Here is a 20,841-nt window from a genome sequence, read left to right on the forward strand (position 1 = left end):
GCTCTAATAAGCTTCAAAAGTTGTATGGTTTACAGTAGTCACTGATCATTCCTGGGCACCTAACATGAATGAGGCATTAGGGTAAGCATGTTTCACCCACTGTCTCATACAGGTCCCTTTGGGATCCAGTGAGGGAAGTACTTTTATTATTTCCATCGTACAGATGAAGAAACTAAACCACAGAGAGGTTCAGTAACTTGCTCAAGGTCACAGAGCCAGTGAGAATCTGCAGCTAAGTGTGAGCTCAAGTCTTTTCATTCAAATGACCTCTCAGCTGGACTTTTAGAGAGGTGTTAATTTCATTTCACAGTTAGAAGATGGGAGATCAGAAAGGTTAAGTGCCTTGCTCAAAGACACACAGCTAGGAAGCTTCCAAGCAGGGTTTGAAGGTACGTCTTGGGACTCCAAGGCCTGGACTTTTTTTTGCCATCATTAGCGAGCTGCTCTCTCTGGACAGCTTCAAACGTCACTTTGAAACCTCTTAAGAGACTAGTCTCTAGAAGCCACGAAAAGCAAATGAGGGTAACTCCGACGCACATGGCAACGGGAGGATATTACGTAAGACTCAGCTTCTGCTACCTCCCTCCTACTTGGATGGGACAAAATAAGGCACTTTTTTTTTTTTTAATTATTATTTTATTTTATTTTATTTATTTATTTGTCATAGAGAGAGAAGCGAGAGCAAACACAGGCAGACAGAGTGGCAGGCAGAGGCAGAGGGAGAAGCAGGCTCCCCGCCAAGCAAGGAGCCCGATGTGGGACTCGATCCCAGGACGCCGGGATCATGACCTGAGCCGAAGGCAGCCGCTTAACCAACTGAGCCACCCAGGCATCCCCAAAATAAGGCACTTTTAAAAAAAGTTTTTCTAGGGGCACCTGAGTGGTTCTGTTGGTTAGGTGGCTGTCTGTTCAGCTCAATTCATGGTCCCAGGGGCTTGGGATGCGAGACCCACAGTCCCCGCATGGCATGGGTCTCCCTGCTCAGCGGGGAGCCTACTTCTTCCTCTCCCTCTGCCCTCCCCCCACCCCCCGGCCTTCCCCCCTGCCCCCCTGTGCTTTCTGGCTCTCTCCATCAAATAAATAAATAACATCTTTTTTAAAAAGTTTTTTTTATATGCCAAAGGATTCGTAACAGCATTGGTGGGTAGCTTTTTCTGATCTCTTGATGCTTTTCTGTAGTTTCACCATGAGAATGTATTACTTCGATAAGGGGACAGTTTTTAAATTAGTTTAAAAGGAATCAGCTTGCCCTTCTTAACATCTAGCTTCCATAGCTCTTTACCTTGAAAATTTTCCATGTCCTGGACTAATGAGAGTTGAATCTGGAAATTGGCAAGACACTTTAGCTACTCAGATCCTAAATTTAGATCCTAAGGGCGAATACCATGTGTCAACTGGGCTGGACTGGTGCTCAGAGGGAGAAGGCGGGACAGTTACGCGGGTGGGACCACTGCCCTTTAAACCAGGCTAACAGGCATAGAGGGACATGTGCTTCTTGTCCTCAGCGACTTAATCAGAGGTTGGATCCTGATGGACTTTGTATGAAACCAAACACCAACAGATTTCTCCTGAGCATTTGAACCCCATAAATAACATCTGTGCATTGCAGCATAACGAAGTGGGGAAGAGGAAGGACTCTGGAATCTGCCAGAGTCCAAGAAGTTGCCTGGCTTTGCTACTTCTTTGCTGTGGGGCCCTCGGTACACTGCTCAACCTCTTTGTGCCTCAGTTTCTTCATCTATAAAACGGAGACCACAGTAGTACCTGCTTCACAGGGCTGCTGTGAGGACAGAGTCCCTATTAAGGAAACACTTCGAAAAGTGTTTACCTCATAGTAAGCGCACAGTGGATATGAACAATCTGTGTTATCATTTTAGAAGACATAAATAATCAAAAAAGGAAAATAATCACCTGTATTTCTATTTTAGGGGGGGAAAAAAAACCCAGGCAGAAATCAATCAACCCATCAATCTCCAGCATTACTACTACTTAGAAATAATCACCATACTGGGGTGCCTGGCTGGCTCGGTCGGAAAACCATGTGACTCTTGATTTCAGGATTGTGCATTTGAACCCCATGTTGGGTGTAGAGATTACTAGAACAAACAGAAAAATGTAAAAAATTATCACTATTAACATTTGAGGGTTATATTCTAGTAGACTTTTCTCTTTGTCCCTTTATATATTATGTGTAAGCCTATGTCTTCCCTTTGTCTGCGTGTGGTTGCTTGCTTGCTTGGAAACAGTTCCATTTACTTGTCCTTGGGAGAGCTTACCAAGCTAGATAATTTTGGAAAGGGATTATGAGACACAGATTCATTCATTAATCAACAAATATTTCTTGAGCATCTACCATGTGCTGGACACCGTTCTAGGTGCTAGGGATAGAGCAGTGAACAAAACAGGAAGGAAAAATAAAAAGTCCCTGCTATTAGCAAATTTATATTGTATGGTTACACAGGCAATAAACAAAGTAAATCTTAAAAATCTTGGGTGACTCAAAAGAATTAAACACTTGGAAAAATTATAAGTTATGTGTATCATGTAGTCAAAGACAATTTGTAAAGGAACTAGTACAGTTAACTCCAACGTATATGCAGCTCCATGTAACACACACAGGAAATATGGCGCCCAGCCATCCTGGAGTCAGTTTCCTCTAGATCCTTAGTCACAGCTTGAAGGGCAGCTGTGACTTGTTTCTTTACTCCTGCGAGGCTGCAAAGAAGGGGTGGACCCCACACCAAGGTCTTGATGCCCACCAGCTACAGCATGTTGTAAGACAAGTCTAGAAATGGTCAACTCTTTTTGAATCGCTCTGTAGAGGACATGTTGGATGCGGACAAGCAGGGCAGAGAGGTGGGGAAGCAAGAGATGGTCAGGAAGGACTCACTAAGGAGGTGATATTAAGTAGAGGTGACATTAAGAGGTGAAAGAGCATTAGCCATGAGGATATTTGGCACCTGAGCCTTCATTTTTCCCTCTCAGTTCCTTTTTAAAAGATTCATTTTCTGATTTGAGGGGGGGGGGTGGGCAGAGGGAGAGAGAGAATCTCAAGCAGACTCCCCACTGAGTGAGGAGCCCAAGGTGGGTCTTGACCTATGACCCTGAGATCATGACCTGAGCTGAAATCAAGAGTCAGATGCTTAACCCACTGAACCACCCAGGTGTCCCTTTTTCCTCTCAGTTTTTTATGTGGTAAAATATACATAAAATTTACCATCTTAACCATTTTTAGGCATACAATTCAGTGGTAATAAGTGTCTTCATATTGTTTTTTTAAAATATTTTATTTATTTATTTGACAGAGAGAGAGATCACAAGTAGGCAGAGAGGCAGGCAGAGAGAGAGGGAGAAGAAGGCTCTCTGCTTAGCAGAGAGCCTGATGCGGAGCTCAATCCCGGGACCCCGAGATCATGACCTGAGCTGAAGGTAGAGGCTTAACCCACTGAGCCACCCAGGCGCCCCGTGTCTCTATATTGTTGTGCAACCATCACAACCACTCATACCCACAATTGTTCTCTTCCTGCAAAAACTGAAACCCTGTGCCTATTAGACACGAACTCCCCATTCTCCCCTTTGCTCAGCCCCTGGCAACCACTGTTCTACTTTCTGTCTCTAGAATTTGACTACTCTACCTCCTATAAGTGGAGTCATATGGTCTTTGTCTTTTTGTGACTGGCTTATTTCACTCAGCGCAATGCTGTCAAGATTCATCCATGTTATAGCAGGTGTCAGAACTTCCTTCCCTTTCAAAGCGGAATGCTATTTCACTGTATATATAGACCACATTTTCCTTATCCATTCGTTTACAGATAGACACTTAGGGTGCTTCCATCTTTTGGCTGTTGTGAAGAATGCTGCTATGAATTCGGTGCACAAATATCCCTTCAAGACTCTGGTTTCAGTTCTTCTGGGTACATCACCAGAAGTGGAATTGCTGAATCATACAGTGATTCCTTTTTAAGTTTTTTTCAGGAACGACTTTGGCTATTTTACCATTTTACATTCCTACTAACAATGCATAAGGATCCAATTCTCCATATCCTCACAAACACATATTATCTTTTGGGGGATTTTTTGATAGTATCCATCTGATTGGGTACGAGGTGGTCTGGGCCTTCATTTTAATTCTTTTTGTAGCACTTTTATTGAAATATGAATCACATACCACACAATTCACCCATTTAAAGCACACAACTCAATGGTTTTTTTTTTTTTTTAAAGATATTATTTATTTATTTGACAGACAGATCACAAGTAGGCAGAGAGGCAGGCAGAGAGAGACAGGAGGAGGAAGCAGGCTCCCTGCTGAGCAGAGAGCCCGATGCGGGACTCGATCCCAGGACTCTGAGATCATGACCTGAGCCGAAGGCAGTGGCTTAACCCACTGAGCCACCCAGGTGCCCCTTTTTTTTTTTTTTTAAAGATAACTCAATGGTTTTCAGTAGAGTCACAGAAGTGTGTAATCACCACCACAATCAATTTTACTATTCCTCAGCCCAAAACGAAACCCCATACCCTTTTGTGATTCCCCTCCATTCCCCCAGCCCTTTGCAGCCACTGATCTACTTTCTGTCTCTGTGGATTTGCCTGTCCTGGATATTTCATATAAATGAAATCACATAATATGTGGTCTTTTTGATGTCTGATTCTTTGCACTTTGCATAATGTTTTCCAGGTTCCAGCCATGGTGGAGCAGGCATCCCTTCTTCATTTCTTCTCATAGTGTGGCCTTCGTTTCTGTGTTGAATGCCTTTCGAGCTTTTGGAAAGCATGAATTCCAGACTTTTCCCTCAGCCTACCAGTCCATGGACCGACTGAAAGGAAGGCTGTGAGAACAGTAAAGGCAGTACGATGTTGTGGAAACTTCTAGATTTCCTCAGCTGTGTGACCAAAGCTGAGTGACTTAACCTCTGAGATACTCTCCTCCCCTGAAAAACAGGGGTAATAGTAGTTTGTACTAGTTGAATTTATGGTGAAGATTAGAAAATAATAGCTGTAAGGTGTCTAGCCCATGGGAGGCATCCAATAAATTGAGTTTTCGTGAGGACCACAGATCTTGGCAGACCAGCAAGGTCTGGCAGCTAAGGATATAGGCAACATGTCTCCTGCAGGTCAAGATGCCACGTAGCAGGAGCGCGTTCCCATTGTCCTCCCTTTGTTAGCTTCACCTTTCATTCAGAGTCACCCCGAGTGTGACAGACCCAAATAGGGTGGTAAGAAAGGCCCTCAGTCTACAACATAGGCTTCCCACTCCTCCAGTGTATGACCAAACCAAAATCTCCTTTAAACACCCCTGTGCTTTCCCTGCAAACTCTCCTAAATTGTTGGGCACAGCAAAGATGGCGCTGGCCTGCCTTCTCTTCCGGCTAGAAAAGGCGCCACTGTGGCAGTATTGGCGCCAACGTGGCGGTTTCGGTTCCGCATATCTCTGATATTTCCTCCTCTCGCCCAACACACCCTACTCAGTTACTGACTACGTAACCAAACCCCATAGGCTCTCTTCCCGCTGACCTCATTTCCCATCCCCTACCCAATATAAGCTGCAACCCCGTTCAATAAAGTGAGATCCTGCTTCGACAGCTCCCCGGACAGCTAATGCGCCTGGACTCGCGACACTCGCCATCCCGCTCAGCCCCAAGGGGAGCTACCGGCTGGCCCGGACGCTCTCCTCGCGCCTGTCGGCCCACAAAACCTACCGGAGTCCAACACTAAAAGGCCAAATACCCAATCCATCCTTTTGTCTTCCCCCTTCAACATCTAAACCCCCCCAGTTATGCTCTGGCCCTCAACCATCCTGCCCTACTCTCCCCCCAGCAAATGCCCAGAATGTTCACCATCTTACTGTTCTTGCCTCCAGTCTTGAGACCAAACTCCCAAGGCCAATGATCACCACCAAGACAACAGCAAGTTTTCCAAGGTTTGCATCTGCTCAGCAACAGACCGCTTGCCCAGGGGGCAGGAGACTCTACAGCAAACACCTATTAGGTTTCTTGTTTATAGAGATTTCCTAGTTTACTCCTTCCATTTTTCAAAGGAGAAAGCAAAGTCCATCAACCAGGTAAATTGCAGAGGGGGGCCAGGAACTCAGATCTCCTGAATTGGGGACCTATGCTGGGACCTTGCAACTAATCCACAGTATTAGGATTTTGCTGATGTGGTTACAACACATTCTCTACTAAGAATAAACCTGTGTCATCATTTTCTCGGGCCCCTAGCCTGACACATCTTACAAATTTCCCCCCAGGGGATGCTGATCTGCTGCCAGGATAGAGAGCCACTGCTACAGGTAAATTACCTGGAATAAAAATTTTATATATACTTCTTGACGGTTTAAAAAATATTACCAAAACCAGCAACCAGTTATTGTCCCTTCCCTCGGTGCCAGGGGTCTGTTTAACAGCATACAATGGTATTTAATCTTATTTGATCCTCACAGGAGGCCTCTACAATAGGCCCTAATTGTCCCCATTATAACAGACGAGCAAATGTGGGCCTTGAGAGCATGAGCAACTGGCCCATGACCTCACTGATAGTAAGGGGCAGGACCCCGGTTCTGTCAGATCCCAAAGCCAATAGTCTTTTTCAAGAAGAAAACAACATTTTATTTACGTATTCATGAGAGAGAGAGAGAGAGGCAGAGCCAGAGGGAGAAGCAGATGGGACTCCATCCCAGGACTCTGGGATCACGACCTGAACCAAAGGCAGATGCTTAACTTACTGAGCTACTCAGGCACCCCAAAGCCAATATTCTCTTTTTAAAAATTAACATATAATGTATTATTTGTTTCAGGGGTAACAGGTCTGTGATTGGTCAGTCCTACACAATGTACAGTACTCACCACAACACGTGCCCTTCCCAAAGCCCGTCAGCTAGCCACCCCATCCCTCTCACCCCCTCCACTCCAGCAACCCTCAGTTTGTTTCCCGAGATTAAGAGTTTCTTATGGTTTGTCTCCCTCTCTGGTTTCATCTTGTTTCAATTTGTCCTCTCTTCCCTGTGATCCTCTACCTTGTTTCTCAAATTCCACATATCAGTGAGATCAGATAATTGTCTTTTTCTGATTGACTTATTTTAATTAGCGTAATACCTTCTAGTTCCATCCACATCGTTGCAAATAGCAAGATTTCATTTTTGATGGCCGCAGGATATTCCATTATATGTATATATACCATATCTTCTTTGATCATTTGTTTGTTAATGGACATCTAGGCTCTTACCATAGTTTGGCCATTGTGGACATTGCTGCTATAAACACTGGGGTGAAGGTACCCCTTCCCAAGGCCAATATTCTTAATAGCAACATATATTAGCCATATAGAGCGAATCACTTATTGATCATTTCTTGTTATGAGCCAGGCACTATTCCAGTTCATTAAATCCTCCCAAACCCTATAGGGTTGTTCCTCATATCAGTATTTCCACTTTATTGCCATGCAAACTGAGTCAGAGAGAGATTAAGCAACCTGCACAGGGTTACAGTCCTTAGTAAGTGAGAAACTTAATCCAATCTGGTTTCAAGAGACTTCCAGAAGTTGGTAGGTTTATCTAGATCTTACCAAGGCATTCTGCATCTATGGAACTGCAAAGAAGAATACTGGATAATCCGATGAAGGAACAAAGCTATGGAAGTTGGAGGAATCCATTTACATATACTTAAATTTGGGATCTTGAACTTGCGGGGCGGACCATTTAAAAAAAGGAAATCATCTATTACTTTACTTTTTTAATTTCAGCAGAATAGTAGGGGATCTTTGAGCATTTCTTTCTTTCTTCTTTTAAAAATTTATTTATTTATTTATTTATTTATTTATTTATTTGGCAGACAGAGATCACAAGTAGGCAGGCAGGCAGGCAGAGAGAGAGGAGGAAGCAGGCTCCCCGCTGAGCAGAGAGCCTCACGCAGGGGTCAAGGCTGGGATCATGACCTGAGCCAAGGGCAGAGGCTTTAACCCACTGAGTCACCCAGGTGCCACGACTTTAAGCATTTCAATAGAAGGCATGTCCTAGCTGTACAGACTTTTACAAATTTTTAATGAAAAAATACATATGAAAATTGATGTCATCCAAACATATCCAGCTGCTGGTGAGTCTTAAAAATAGAACCGATGAACGTAATATCACGGCATGGAGTCACTAGTTTCTTTTAATCAAAGTTTTATTTCTTTTGCAGGTTCAAATGCAGAAGGAGCTAAGGTTTGAGGAGATTTAAGAGGAAAAATTAAGATGAAAGTGACACCTTAGTGTTATTGATATATTTCTTCTTAAAGAGCCATGGTATCAAAAAAATAAGTAAATAAAGAGCCATGGTATTACCAAAGTGATGACTCCATTTCAAATTATTCCCGAGGCATAATTATTCTCATGTTACAAGTAGGGAAAATGAAACACAAAGATTACATCACCCATCAAAAGTTCCAAAGTGGGTTGGTGGCCTTAAGGGCAAATTGATGCAACAGTTTTGAATGACAATGCGGCGATCACAGTCTAAACTTAATATATGCATGTCCTTTGAACCAGGAATTTCATTCTTATGACTATATCCTATAAAAATACTTCTACAAGAAAGCAAGAATAAATCTACAAAAATGTCCACGGAAGCATTGTTCATAATACAAGCTAAATATCTATTTATAGGGACTGGCTTTAAAAAAAGTATGGTACAGGTTTATCATTTTTATGGACCCACAAAAAAAATAATGAGACAGATCTATATATATTGGCATGTGTGATATTATGACTTCTATTAAGAAATATGTATTTGTCTTCGTCTGCATTTCTGGCATAGAGCTCCTAAAAACTCTTGGAATTTCCCAAGTGAGGAGGAAGACCAGAAGGTGTCTTTTGTTATGTTTCAGACCCACCCAAGGATGGCTGGTGGCCGGGAAAACCAACTATGTTATTAAAAAGTTTAGGAACTTTTAGTCCCATTCCCCTGACCTTTCGGAAAGGGAAAAATGCTGGAGGTTGAATCAATCACCAGTGGCCAATGATTTCATCAAATGTGCCTATCCAAAGAAGTAGCCACACAAACCCGTAGGACAGGGTTCAGAGACTTCCAGATGGGGATGCCACAATAATTCCAGGTACTACCAGCCAAGCCCCAAACTCTGTGAGGACAGAAGCTCCTTTGTTGGGGACCTCCCTCTCTCTTTTATCTCTCCATCTGGCTGCTGTTTCATTTCCCTTAATACATCCTCTGTAATAAATCAGTAATCTAGAGAGTAAACTAGTTTCCTGAGTTCTGAGAGCTGCCCCAGCAAATTAATTGAACCCAACGAATAGGGAAACTCCAAGCTGTGCTGGTCAGTCAGAAGCACAGGTAAAACCTGGGCTTGGGACTGTCTGAAGTGGGGGTGGTGGTGGTCCTACATGACAGAGCCCTTAACCTGTGGGGTCTGATGCTTTCTCTGGGTCAATATATGTCAGAATTGAGTTGAATTCTCCAACTCAGCTGGTGTCGGAGAATCGCTTCCTAGTGGTATAGAAACCACCCTCCCCCAACACATTGGAGTTGGTATTAGAACTTTTGGCATGAAAAGTTTCCTTCCAAGTAAAGGAAAAAAAACCATGTTGCGGTACATGGTATATAATACGGTTCCATATGTGTAGATAGAGGAAGAAACCCGAAGGGTAGACCCACTCAATAATAACTGTTTCTGGAAAATAAGTGACTGGTTATTTTAACATGTATCATTGTTATGGGATAGATTATATTTGTTAGTCAAAACAGGCTACAGCCAATGCCAGAATCCCCCTCCTGAGCCACAAGCTAGTGTTCTCTGCACCCCGCTAGGCTATTCTCTCTGGTAGTGGAACCCTTCCTGTTCCTCATCGATAGCTGGGCAGGGTATTTGGAAGGAAGGACAAAGAACATCTTCATCCTTATCCACTTAGCCCTGGCTTCCTGCTCTAATGGAAATGTCTCCCAGAAATATGTTCATAGATCCTGCAGCCTTTGGACTAGGGACTCAGCCTCCCCCATCTCCAAACCTCCCCTATCCAGTGAGGAGTACGTGGAAACTTAAAGTGCTTAGTACAGTGTCTGGCACATGCTATGTGCCCAATAAACTACAGCTACTTCTTAGTTTCAGATATCCTTCTCTGCTCTAAGAATGAAGTTCCAGGGGTATCCTAACGTCATACCCATGTGGTATGGCCAAGATGAGATACTTACTTTGAGACTATCCTTAAAACTTAATCTTAACAGTTAAGATTTGTCACTGCAATCTAAACTTAAAATACTATATTTAAAGTCAGAAAAAGAAATTTCTCTGGTTTCTACCTGACCCTCACCTTAGGCTTTGTCTTTTCCCAGTGTCCTCTTAGTAAAGGAAAAAAAATCTCAGTTCCAGGAATAAATGTGCTTCCAAGAAAGTTTTTCTCTTGAAGACACAATCAAACAATACAATGATCCTATTTTCTTCATTGTTGTGGCTTCTAGGAAGCTCAGAGCCGTATTTCTACTTATAATAGGAACATTTTCGAGGTTATTATTCACGTTGTATAATGTGTTAGGGAAGGACCCAGTTGTTTCCTGAACAACTAGCTTGTCTTTTTTTCTTACAGTCACTATGAATTATGTAACAGATCCTATTTCCCTCTTTGTTTTATCTCTATAAAATCTTTAGCAAGTATAGGGCTTGGAGTAAGTATTTTGCTTACTGCATTTTGTGGCTTAACTTTTTCTTGACTTTTAATTGTTCCCCAACCCAATTACCACATTTATCTAAAAATGTTATATTATACAAATTTCTGTAAGATACTGCGAGGCACTCTTGGAATGAGGTCGGGAATAAACAGGTAAGCAAACATAAGTAAATAATCGATTCCCTTTGACAGGTCAACCTCCTCCATTCCTTTCTTTAAAATATCAACAAGAAGTGATAAAGTCATTTAAAAAGTATTTACATTTACATAAAGAATACACACACAGAAAAATGTAACCTGATGTTGTAGGAACAATTTCTATGGCTTCTTTCTTCCTCCTCCTCATACTGGATTTCCAAATAAAATATGGCCATTCAATTACAAGGCACATTTGAAAACAATTACTAAGTATACAAAGCTAAAAATGCGCTATTAATTGAGAAGGGATTTTTGACAATATCTCAAAAGTGACTTAGGCATCTTGTTTGGAATTATATTGGCTGCAATTCTTGTCACACATTTTAAAATAATTCCAGCAACTGTCCCGATGGATAGAGACTCGAGGATAACCTCACACCATTTCTATCCTAGAAGAAAATCCTGTTTGGGAGGGCCTCTGACTCAGTGTAACGTGAGACGAGCTATATATGACCACGACTCTACCCTGACAGCTGACTCTGTTCTCCCTCAGACCTCCTGTCTGCACCAAGGTTGCTCCAAGAAATGAACTTGGCAAAATTTATTCATACTATAAATACCAGAACACAATACGGATAAAATGGCATCCACTCAAAAAAATATATTACGTTTGTTTGTTGGATCTGTACACAGATTAGTTTGTGGGTTTTTTTTTTATGAAGCTGAAAAACCTTTTTATTTGCAATTATTCCATTTTTTTCCTTACTGCAAGTCTAAAGGAGAACTAGCATGTGTTTAACATTAATTGCTTTATCAGAGGGCTTCAGGGTCTAATTACAGTGTCACTTTGGCTAGGGGGGCGGATTATTCTCTAAACTTTCACATTACCCAAATTCACAAGGTTTAAAACAGGAAGTAACTTGGTAGTGCCCCAGTGTAAGAAAATGATTCAGCTCAGCGACACTTGAAGGGAAAAATTTCCTTCGGTGGGCATGTTATACCCTGTTCCTAGCAACTCAGCCCCTACTTAGGGGCTCCAGGCAACAGAAACAGCAAGAACCCAAGGCCTAGGTCATAAGAAATAGGACAAGCGCGTGTCATGTTCGGTAGGATTCCTGAGAGGTTTGGGTCTGACAGCAGAACCCAAGGGAGCATTTTCTCTCTCCGTGTCTCTCCCCAGTATGTCAGAACACTGGACAGGAAAAGGAAACACCTGGGCCCTCCTCTGGCTGTGTGACCTTGGGCAAGTCCCTCGACCTCCTTGGGCCTCTACTAATTCATCTGTAAAATGAAGCCCACAGTTGCACTCACCATGTGCATGAAGACTGCATGCCCTGTACCAGGCCCTGTGCTAGGCTGGGGTGGGGGGCAACACGCTGAAGAAGACAAGCACAGTCCCCTCATGGAAACCCATGGAACTTAGAATTTAGTGGAGGAAAGCAACAAGGTTGTTTAAAAGCACACAGATATTTTAATAATACTGATCACGACAATAACCAGCATTTGTTGGAACAATGTGCCAGGACTTGTTCTAAAGATCATCTCTTAAACCTTTAACAATCACCATAGGAGGCAGGTTCTATCATTAGCTCAGTTTTTACATGGGACAACTGAGACTTAATGAAGTTGAGTACATCAGGGGTAAGTACATCATTTCAAAACCCACTCTTTTCCCCACTGCACTGTACCGACTTCCTGCTTAGCTGACTACAGCTCTGGGGACAGTGTTTAGAACGGGCTTTTTCACCTGAAGGCCATTTCACAGTCTTACTGTAAATGGGAAATTTGTCTATGAGTTCCCACTGGGGCATCTCCTGGAGCCCACCTTGTTTGGAAAGGACCGCTCCTTCTGGAGCCCTGCAAAGCCTGCCAGGGTCTGAGCAGCAGGTGGCCAAGATGCGAAGGCTCTCGCTCCACAGTTGCCCCACAGGCTGGACGACAGACACACATCACAGCCCGGCTGCTCTTCCCGCTCCACAGCAAGCCAAATCAATCTGTCAACCGACAGCAAATCAGCTCAGAAGAATCAGAAACCACAGAAATAAATAGGCACGCTGCACTTTCCCTGACCTTTAAACTGATTACAGCCTTGATCGTCTTCCAATTTTGAAGTGAAATGAAACAGCAGTTGTGCGTGGCAGAGAGGCGCATACGAGCCTGCCAGTCACAGCTCAAGGGTTAGCAAGGGTTAATCCGTTAAGGAGGCTTTAACACCGCCAGTGTGATGAATTCTTACTTGGAGGTCCACCCCCCCAACTCCTGCCCCTTCCCGGCATAGTCTGCAGGCAGGCTCACCTAAACCTCAGGACTGGACTGTTCTGCTCATCTATTTACTCACTCACTTGCTCATTCAGCCAATATTTATTCGGTACTCAGTTTGTGTGGGGCACTGTCCGAGGACAGGTCTTTGTCCTCAGGAAGCTTATACTTTAATAAGGAAAACACATAACTGCCAAGTAAACAAATAACAGATGGGCTTCTCTTGCCCGGGGCTCAGGGCGTGCAGGCTTAGAGGATTCCACATTTCATTTATTTACTTTTTTTTTTTTAATGAATTGCTCTATTTTATTTTGTTATTTTATCTTATTTTAATTTGGGAGGCCTCCACATTTTAAAGAGAGCACAAAACAAGTGCAGAGCTGGTGCCTCCTTAGGGTATCAACCCCGGCTGACCAGGAGAACCCGGAAAATTAACGTTAACAGATGCCTGAGGCTCATCCCAAAACCATCAGGTCAGAAGCTGTGGCAGTGAGGAACTGGTAATTTTTGAATTACAATTTTGAAATAATTTTGAATTTACAGAAAAGTTGCAAAAATCATCCACACAATCCCCAGGTTCACCAGTAGTTTGCCCTGTGCCTTATTTACGTTACTGGTTTCTCTCTGTGTGTGCACATGTACACATGTGTGTTACACATTCTTTTTTTCTGAATTATTAGAGGTTAAGTTACATATCATACTTGATATGTGTACATCAACATGTCTGACAGCAATGGTGTATACATCATTGATCCCTAAAGCCTTCAGCATGTATCTTAAGAATGAGGTGGTTTCTTTTCTTTTTCTTTAAAGATTTTGTTTTTGGGGCGCCTGCGTGGCTCAGTTGGTTAAGCGTCTACCTTCGGCTCAGGTCATGATCTCAGGGTCCTGGGATGGAGCTCCACATTGGGCTCCCTGTTCAGCGGGGAGCCTGCTTCTCCCTCTGCCTGTGCAATTCCCCCTGCTTGTGCCCTCTCTGTCCCTCTCTCTCAAATAAACAAATAAATAAATGAAATATTTTTTAAAATGAGGAAATTTGATAGTGCTATGTAGTCATTTATATAAAGCCTCTATTCAAAGTTTGCTGATTGTCTCAATAATGTCTTTCTTAGAATTTTTTTCCCCATCCAGGATCCAGTCTAAGATCCTATGTTGTGTTTAGCTGTCACATCCCCTTGGTTCTCCTTTAATCTTGGTCTTTCTTGACACCGACATTTTTTAAGAGTCCAAATCAGTTATTCCGGTGCATGTCCTTCAACTTGGGTTTGTCCAATGATTCCCCATGATTCAATTCAAGTTACGTGTTTTGACAGGAGTAGTAGATAAGCATATGTGATGAGTGTCCGTCTTATACATCACACCAGAAGGTACGTTACGTCAGCTTGTTCCAATACTGGCGACACTAATTTTGAACACTGGGTCTGCCAGGTTGCTCTAATGCAAAGTTAATATTTTTCCTTTTGTTTAATGACTACTTTGTAGAGGGATATTTCAAGACTCTAAATATCATATTCCTCATCAAAGTTTCACTCAATGGTGTTAGCAAGTACTGATTTTTAAAAAAATTTTTTTATTTATTTATTTGACAGAGATTACAAGTAGGCAGAGAGGCAGGCAGAGAGAGAGGGAAGCAGGCTTCCTGCTGAGCAGAGAGCACGATGCAGGGCTCGATCCCAGGACCCTGAGATCATGACCTGAGCCGAAGGCAGAGGCCTTAACCCACTGAACCACCCAGGCGCCCCTCTCCTCTCTTAGACTAAAATGGGTGCTTCCCCAAACCTAAGCCCTAAAGCAAGGGAGGGAAAATCCAAGAGAACAACTCAAAAAGATTGGGGGGGTGTCTCATTATTTGGTTAAATATCTGCTTTAAAGGTAGACTTACATCTAGATCATTCCTCTATGCCTATCTGAGGAGGTTTGATGTGATCTGGGTAGACACACTGGGGCAGAGAGAAGGAGACCATGGAGAAGTCTGCACGTCCACCATTGGTTTCCTGTGTGTCAGGTGGACAGTGAGAGGTAACCTGAACTATTTTCCTAATGCTCTGACCTAGAGGGCTGGCCACTGGGTAAGGAGACCCCAAAAGCAAAAGACTCAGAGTAGACTGGTAGAGGTGGAACCCGAAGTGGTGGTGGAAGAGGCAGAGACAGAACCAGATCCCCACAGAAGTGTTCTGCCGCCTACTGTTTCACCTCCAGGAAGAATCATATGAGATACAGGAGTCGGAGAGTCAGCATGGAGATGCCTGCCCACAGGACAGGAGCGGTAGCCTTAGCCAGAGAAGCAGCAGCGGCCACGGGAGGACGACAAGAGACAGTGAAGAGAGGGATGACCCTGTATCTCCCTCCTTTCTGCCCATCCCACCGCAGCAGAAAGGGGTCCGGGAGAGGCGAGGACAGAAGTGTGCAAGACCTAACACTTCTTTCCCCCACTCCCCTCCCCATGGATGGAGGGCAGATGAGGTTGGGCAAGCATCAAACTGGATCTGAGATTGAAATTTTAAACTAGACTGGGCTTTCTGAAATTAGAACATACTGAAAAAACACGGAATCCACCCCCCCCCCATATGCCATTGAAGGGTTTGGGAAGAGAGGTTTGAAAAAATAGGGTTGAAGATGGTTTCTGGGGAGAAGAGGAAGACTTTGTTTAGACACTGTCATGCTGAGGTTGTTCATAGACTGGCTCCTGGTCCCGGGGGAAGGTCCCTTGAGGAGGTAATGCCCAGGCCTAGAAGATGAGAAGCAGCTGGGGATGCGTGATTTGACAGAAAGAAAATAGAAAGCACAGACCCCCAAGGTGGTGTGGGGGGGTGGGCACTGGCATATGACAAGAACAGAAAAGTCTGGAAGGGCTGTAGCCTAGTGATGGGGGACAGGTACAGGGAAGCATGGGGAGGTGACAGGGCTCCAAGCATGGATGGCCTATAGCCTGCTGAGGTGAGAAGGTTTATTTTTCATAAATTCTAAAGTACTATGAATTATTTAAAAGATTCCAACAATGCACCTCTTCCTCCCTTGTCCAAATCCTAAAGGTGACCATCATCAATGTATCCTTCCAGGCCGTTCAGATACCTCCATGTTTCCACGTATATACTTTTTTTTTTCTTCAAGATTTTATTTGACAGAGAGAGACAGCGAGAGAGCAGGAGTGGAAGGAGAGGGGGAAGCAGGCTCCCCACTGAGGGATCCCCCCAAGGAGCCCAATGCGGGGCTCGATCCCAGGACCCTGAGATCAGGATCTGAGCTGAAGGCAGACGCTCAACAACTGAGCCATCCAAGTGCCCCTACACATATATACTTGTAATATGGATAAAAACCGATGGTTCTGTGATTCTTTTCCACTTGATAATATATCACGAATCTCCTTCCATGTTGTTGCTTGAATAAATGATGCTAAATCCATACACACAACCGTTAAACTTCACGATGCTACTCTCTGGTCGTTGGCCATAATGATGTTCTGAGTACGTCCGGTGACAAGGTAGATCATGGGACAGAAGGTAACAATGTAAAATCCAGTCTTTAATAAAATATGTACGGATATCTATTTGTACCTGTTTGCACCGGAAAAAGTACAGCAGGATATACACCAAAACAGTAACAGTGGTGGGATTTCTGTTTTTTCCCCTTTTTTTGGCTGTTGGTCTTCTAATTTTCCTATCATAAATGTGTAGTAACTTAAAATTTTATAATAAAGAGTGTGGAAAGCAAATAGGACAAAATGGTGACATCTGCATATGACGGGAGACGAGTGCTTGTTATTCTTTGTATTTCTGTGTGTGTCTGTACGTGGACGCGTGCACGTTTAGTTTCTCACAAAGAGAGAGAGGACAAGCATGATGCATCATTTCAGTTCAGACACACAATCAACAACTTAAAAAAGATAACCACCCATGACACTGATGGACACTGTGCTTCCAAAATGAGGGGTTACCCTTGATGACTTACAGCTTAAGCAAAACGACTTGCAGACACAAGATGACACTGAGTTTGTCCCTGAGTGAGGAGAATGGCCCTGTAAATTATGTCACATCGCCTCTGTCATTCCAGAGCAGAATCCTAATCTGCAGTCACTCCCCCAACCCACACACAAAGTGAGTTCCCTGCAGAGACAGGGACCTGACAAGGACTCAGAGGGCTTCCTTTTCGAGCCTGGGCTACGAACTCAGTCTTCTCCTCAGCCTGCCACTTCTCCGCCATCTTGACTCCTCCCCCCTCCAATCTTTCGACTCCGTCTTTTCCTAAACAAACTAAAGACTGTGACTCAAACAACTGACCTTTCTGTTCTTGTTTGGCCCAGAAAATCTTGACTCGCTGGCGAATGTGCTTGTCTTCGCGCAGTTTCTTCTGCCACTGACGCAACTCTTGAATCTCAGGATCGCACCGAACCTGGAAAATGCCCACAAAGCTTTGGTTCCTTTTCAAATATACATCTATACATTAGCTTGTTAACTCTGCATAGAAAATCATTTACAAACTAATTGGATATACTCTGGATTCCAAGTGAATCAGTGTTCTGTTTACCTGAACTCCTACAGGTTATGTAATATTTGAGTGTAAATGAGATTGTATGAGGATTTGCTATAATAGTGGTAGGTTGAAAACATTCTAGACCTGTGCTGTCTAATAGAAATATGATGGGGCCACATGTGAAATTTTAAATTTCCTAGCAGTTTCATTTTAAAAAAGTAAAAACGAGCTGGTGAGATTATTTTTTTAAATATTTTATTTATTTATTTGACAGACAGAGATTACAAATAGGCAGAGAGGCAGGTAGAGAGAGAAAGGGAAGCAGGCTCTGTGCAGCAGAGAGTCCAATGTGGGGCTCGATCCCAGGACCCTGAGACCATGACTTGAGCCGAAGGCAGAGGCTTTAACCCACTGAGCCACCCAGGCACCCCAGTGAGATTATTTTTAAGAATATATTTTATTTAACCTCAAAGGTCCAAAATATTATTTTGACATGTAAGCAATACAAAAATTATTTATGAGATAATTTACTCTCTGTTTTCCATACTAAGTCCTCAACATCTACTGTATTTTACAGTTACAGCACACCTCAGTTTGGGCTAGACACATTTCAAGTGCTCAATGATCGCATATAACTGGTGGCTACTGTATTGGTTCTAGAAGAATCACAGACAATGTATTAATCACTGTTCTGTTTAACACCAACTGAGCACCTACTGCATACTGGGCTTTGTGCTAGACATTGTCAATAAAGAGACTATTGATGATAATTTGAATTAAGTTTTATTTTATTCTTTCATAGCTCATACTTATGTGCACTTAGGTTCCAGGCATTGTTTCAGTGTTTTACAAATTTTACCATCAAAACACCCAATAAGACAAGAATGATTATGCCCATTGTACAGATGAAGAAACTCAGTTTAGGCAGCTTGCCGAGCTGCAGAGCTAGGAAATGGTGTTGAGGTTGAAATATAGGCAGACTGTTTCAGCTGCCCTTGAGCGGCTGAGAATCTAGTAGGAAACACAGAGTATTCAGGAATAAGATCAACAAGGATACTGATGAGTAGAAGGAGGAACTGAACTCAGCCTGGAGTGGTCAGCAAACACTTCATGGAGGAGATGATCCCTGGGCTGAGTTTTGAAGCATAAACTAGAGTTAGCCATGGAGGAAAGGTGGGTAGAGTGTAACGGTGGTCCATTTCTGCTTATTGTGATCATGTCATAAAGCCAGGTCCCTGCCTCCTGATGTTTCAGACCAGCACTGGATCTTAAGACTTCCTGCTCTGATCACTGGGATCCAAGCTTCTTGGATTCGTTTTTGAAAAACGCTGTTGTCCTCTAGAAGGGTCCTTCCATGGCTTTTTATTACTAGGAAACTTGTGGGGGGCAATGTTGGGTTTGGGGTGATCGCAATCCCTTTCCCTTCTAGAAAGTGCCTGGGTTCTTTATGTGAATTGATACCAGGCACCAGAGCTCTTCTCATTAAGAGGCATTTGGAGAGATGACCTTATCAGATTCAAGAAAAATAAATTCCTTCCTATTACTTCCTCTCCCAGGGCATGGGGTGCCTTGGTTGTCTTAAGAAAACTACTCAAGTGGCACCTGGGTGGTTCAGTGGGTTGATCCTCTGCCTTTGGCTCAGGTCCCGATCTCAGGGTCCTGGGATCAAGCCCTGCATTAGGCTCTCTGCTCAGCGAGGAGCTTGCTTCCCCACCCCCTCTCTGCCTGCATCTCTGCCTACTTGCTATCTCTCTCTATCAAATAAGTAAATAAAATCTTAAAAAAATAAAAACTACTCAAGTGATTTTTTTTCCAAAATAAAAAAGATGGACTGTAGTTTCCTGCTGAACTTATAAATGACAACTACACTTGTTTAACAAAAAAGAAAATATACAATTTATCTATAAATATATATTTTTAAAATCACACATACAAAGGACCATATATGTATATATTGTGTGCATATATATATAGTATATGTATATATATAATTTGTATATTGTGTGTTTATACATATCAAGTACTTTGTTTATAAAGTATATAACATATACCAGTATAATGTTATGCAAATTTCAGAGAGTAAAATGCCCCTCTATTAATGTCATAGAACACAAGGTAATCCCCTAAATCTTTTAAATTACAATGCAATGTTTTTACTGTTTTAGAAAGTCTTGTGTTCAAAATATTAGACACCTTCAACATCTCTGTTTGAGCAAGCCCAAAGCCTCTTGGGCAGCAAAAAAGGAATTATCCACATCTTTCCTACCAGCTTCAATTTATCTGGGTCCAAGCACACAGAAATCCCCACATTTCTGCACTGTGACAACTGATACCCTTAATGATAATAAATGTGAAGGATCTTCTGAATCACTAAAGAAAAGTTAACACTAATTATAATCAAGCAAATTGACTATATTTTCTTACAGTCAAATTCTTTCTGCATAACTGATGTATTCTTCTATTTTTTTTTTAAAGATTTTATTTATTTGACAAAGAGAGAGAGACAGCAAGAGTGGGAACACAAGCAGCAGGAATGGGAGAGGGAGAAACAGGCTTCTCGCTGAGCAGGGAGCCCGATGCAGGGCTCCATCCCAGGACCCTGGGATCATGACCTGAACCAAAAGCAGACATTAAATGACTAATCCCCCCATGCCCCCCTATAGCATAACTTTTTAAAAAAGATTTTTTAGTTTCCACCAACATACAATGTACTACCAGCCCCAGGGACACAGGTCTGCGAATCGTCAGGCCCACACACCCCACAGCACTCACCACAACCCCCCCCCCAACAACATCCACAACCCCACCCTCCACACCCCCAACCCCCGCAACCCCCAGCCTGCCCTGTGAGACCAAGAGTCTCCCATGGCCCCTCATCCCATACTGCCTCACCCCTTCCCTCCCTACCCATACCCCCCACATTGCCCCCCAAATCCCCCATATCAGGGAGATCATATAATTGTCCTTCTCTGATTGAGTTATTTCGCTCAGCATGATACCCTCTGGTTCCATTCATGTCATTGCAAATGGCAAGATTTCATTTCGTTTGATGGCTGCATAGTATTCCAAGGGGTGGGATATATATATATATATATATATATATATATATATATATATATATATACCACATCTTCTTTATCCATTCATCTAGTGATGGACATCTAGGTTCTTTCCATAGTTTGGCTATTGTGGACATTGTTGCTATAAACATTTGGGTGCATGTGCCCCTTCGGATCCCTACATTTGTATCTTTAGGGTAAATACCCAGTAGTGTAATTGCTAGGTTATAGGGCAGCTCTGTTTTCAACTTTTTGAGGAACATC

At 42.9% G+C, this 20,841-nt stretch overlaps 1 protein-coding gene across 2 annotated transcripts in view; it reads right to left on the reverse strand.

Moving 5' to 3' along the window:
- Positions 1-20,841, reverse strand: part of IQCK (IQ motif containing K) — a 120,230-nt gene that overhangs the window by 17,144 nt on the left and 82,245 nt on the right. For both annotated transcript variants that reach the window (XR_006604335.1, XM_004750279.3), the window contains one exon: positions 17,326-17,437. Coding sequence is in view for 1 of the 2 variants with exons in the window: in XM_004750279.3 (XP_004750336.1) it covers positions 17,326-17,437 (112 nt within the window). In the remaining variant the exon portion in view is untranslated. The remainder of the gene's footprint in view (positions 1-17,325; positions 17,438-20,841) is intronic.

The sequence above is a fragment of the Mustela putorius genome, unplaced genomic scaffold, assembly GCF_011764305.1.
Source record: "Mustela putorius furo isolate JIRA1106 unplaced genomic scaffold, ASM1176430v1.1 tig00004007_pilon_pilon_pilon, whole genome shotgun sequence".
Lineage (NCBI taxonomy): Eukaryota > Metazoa > Chordata > Mammalia > Carnivora > Mustelidae > Mustela > Mustela putorius.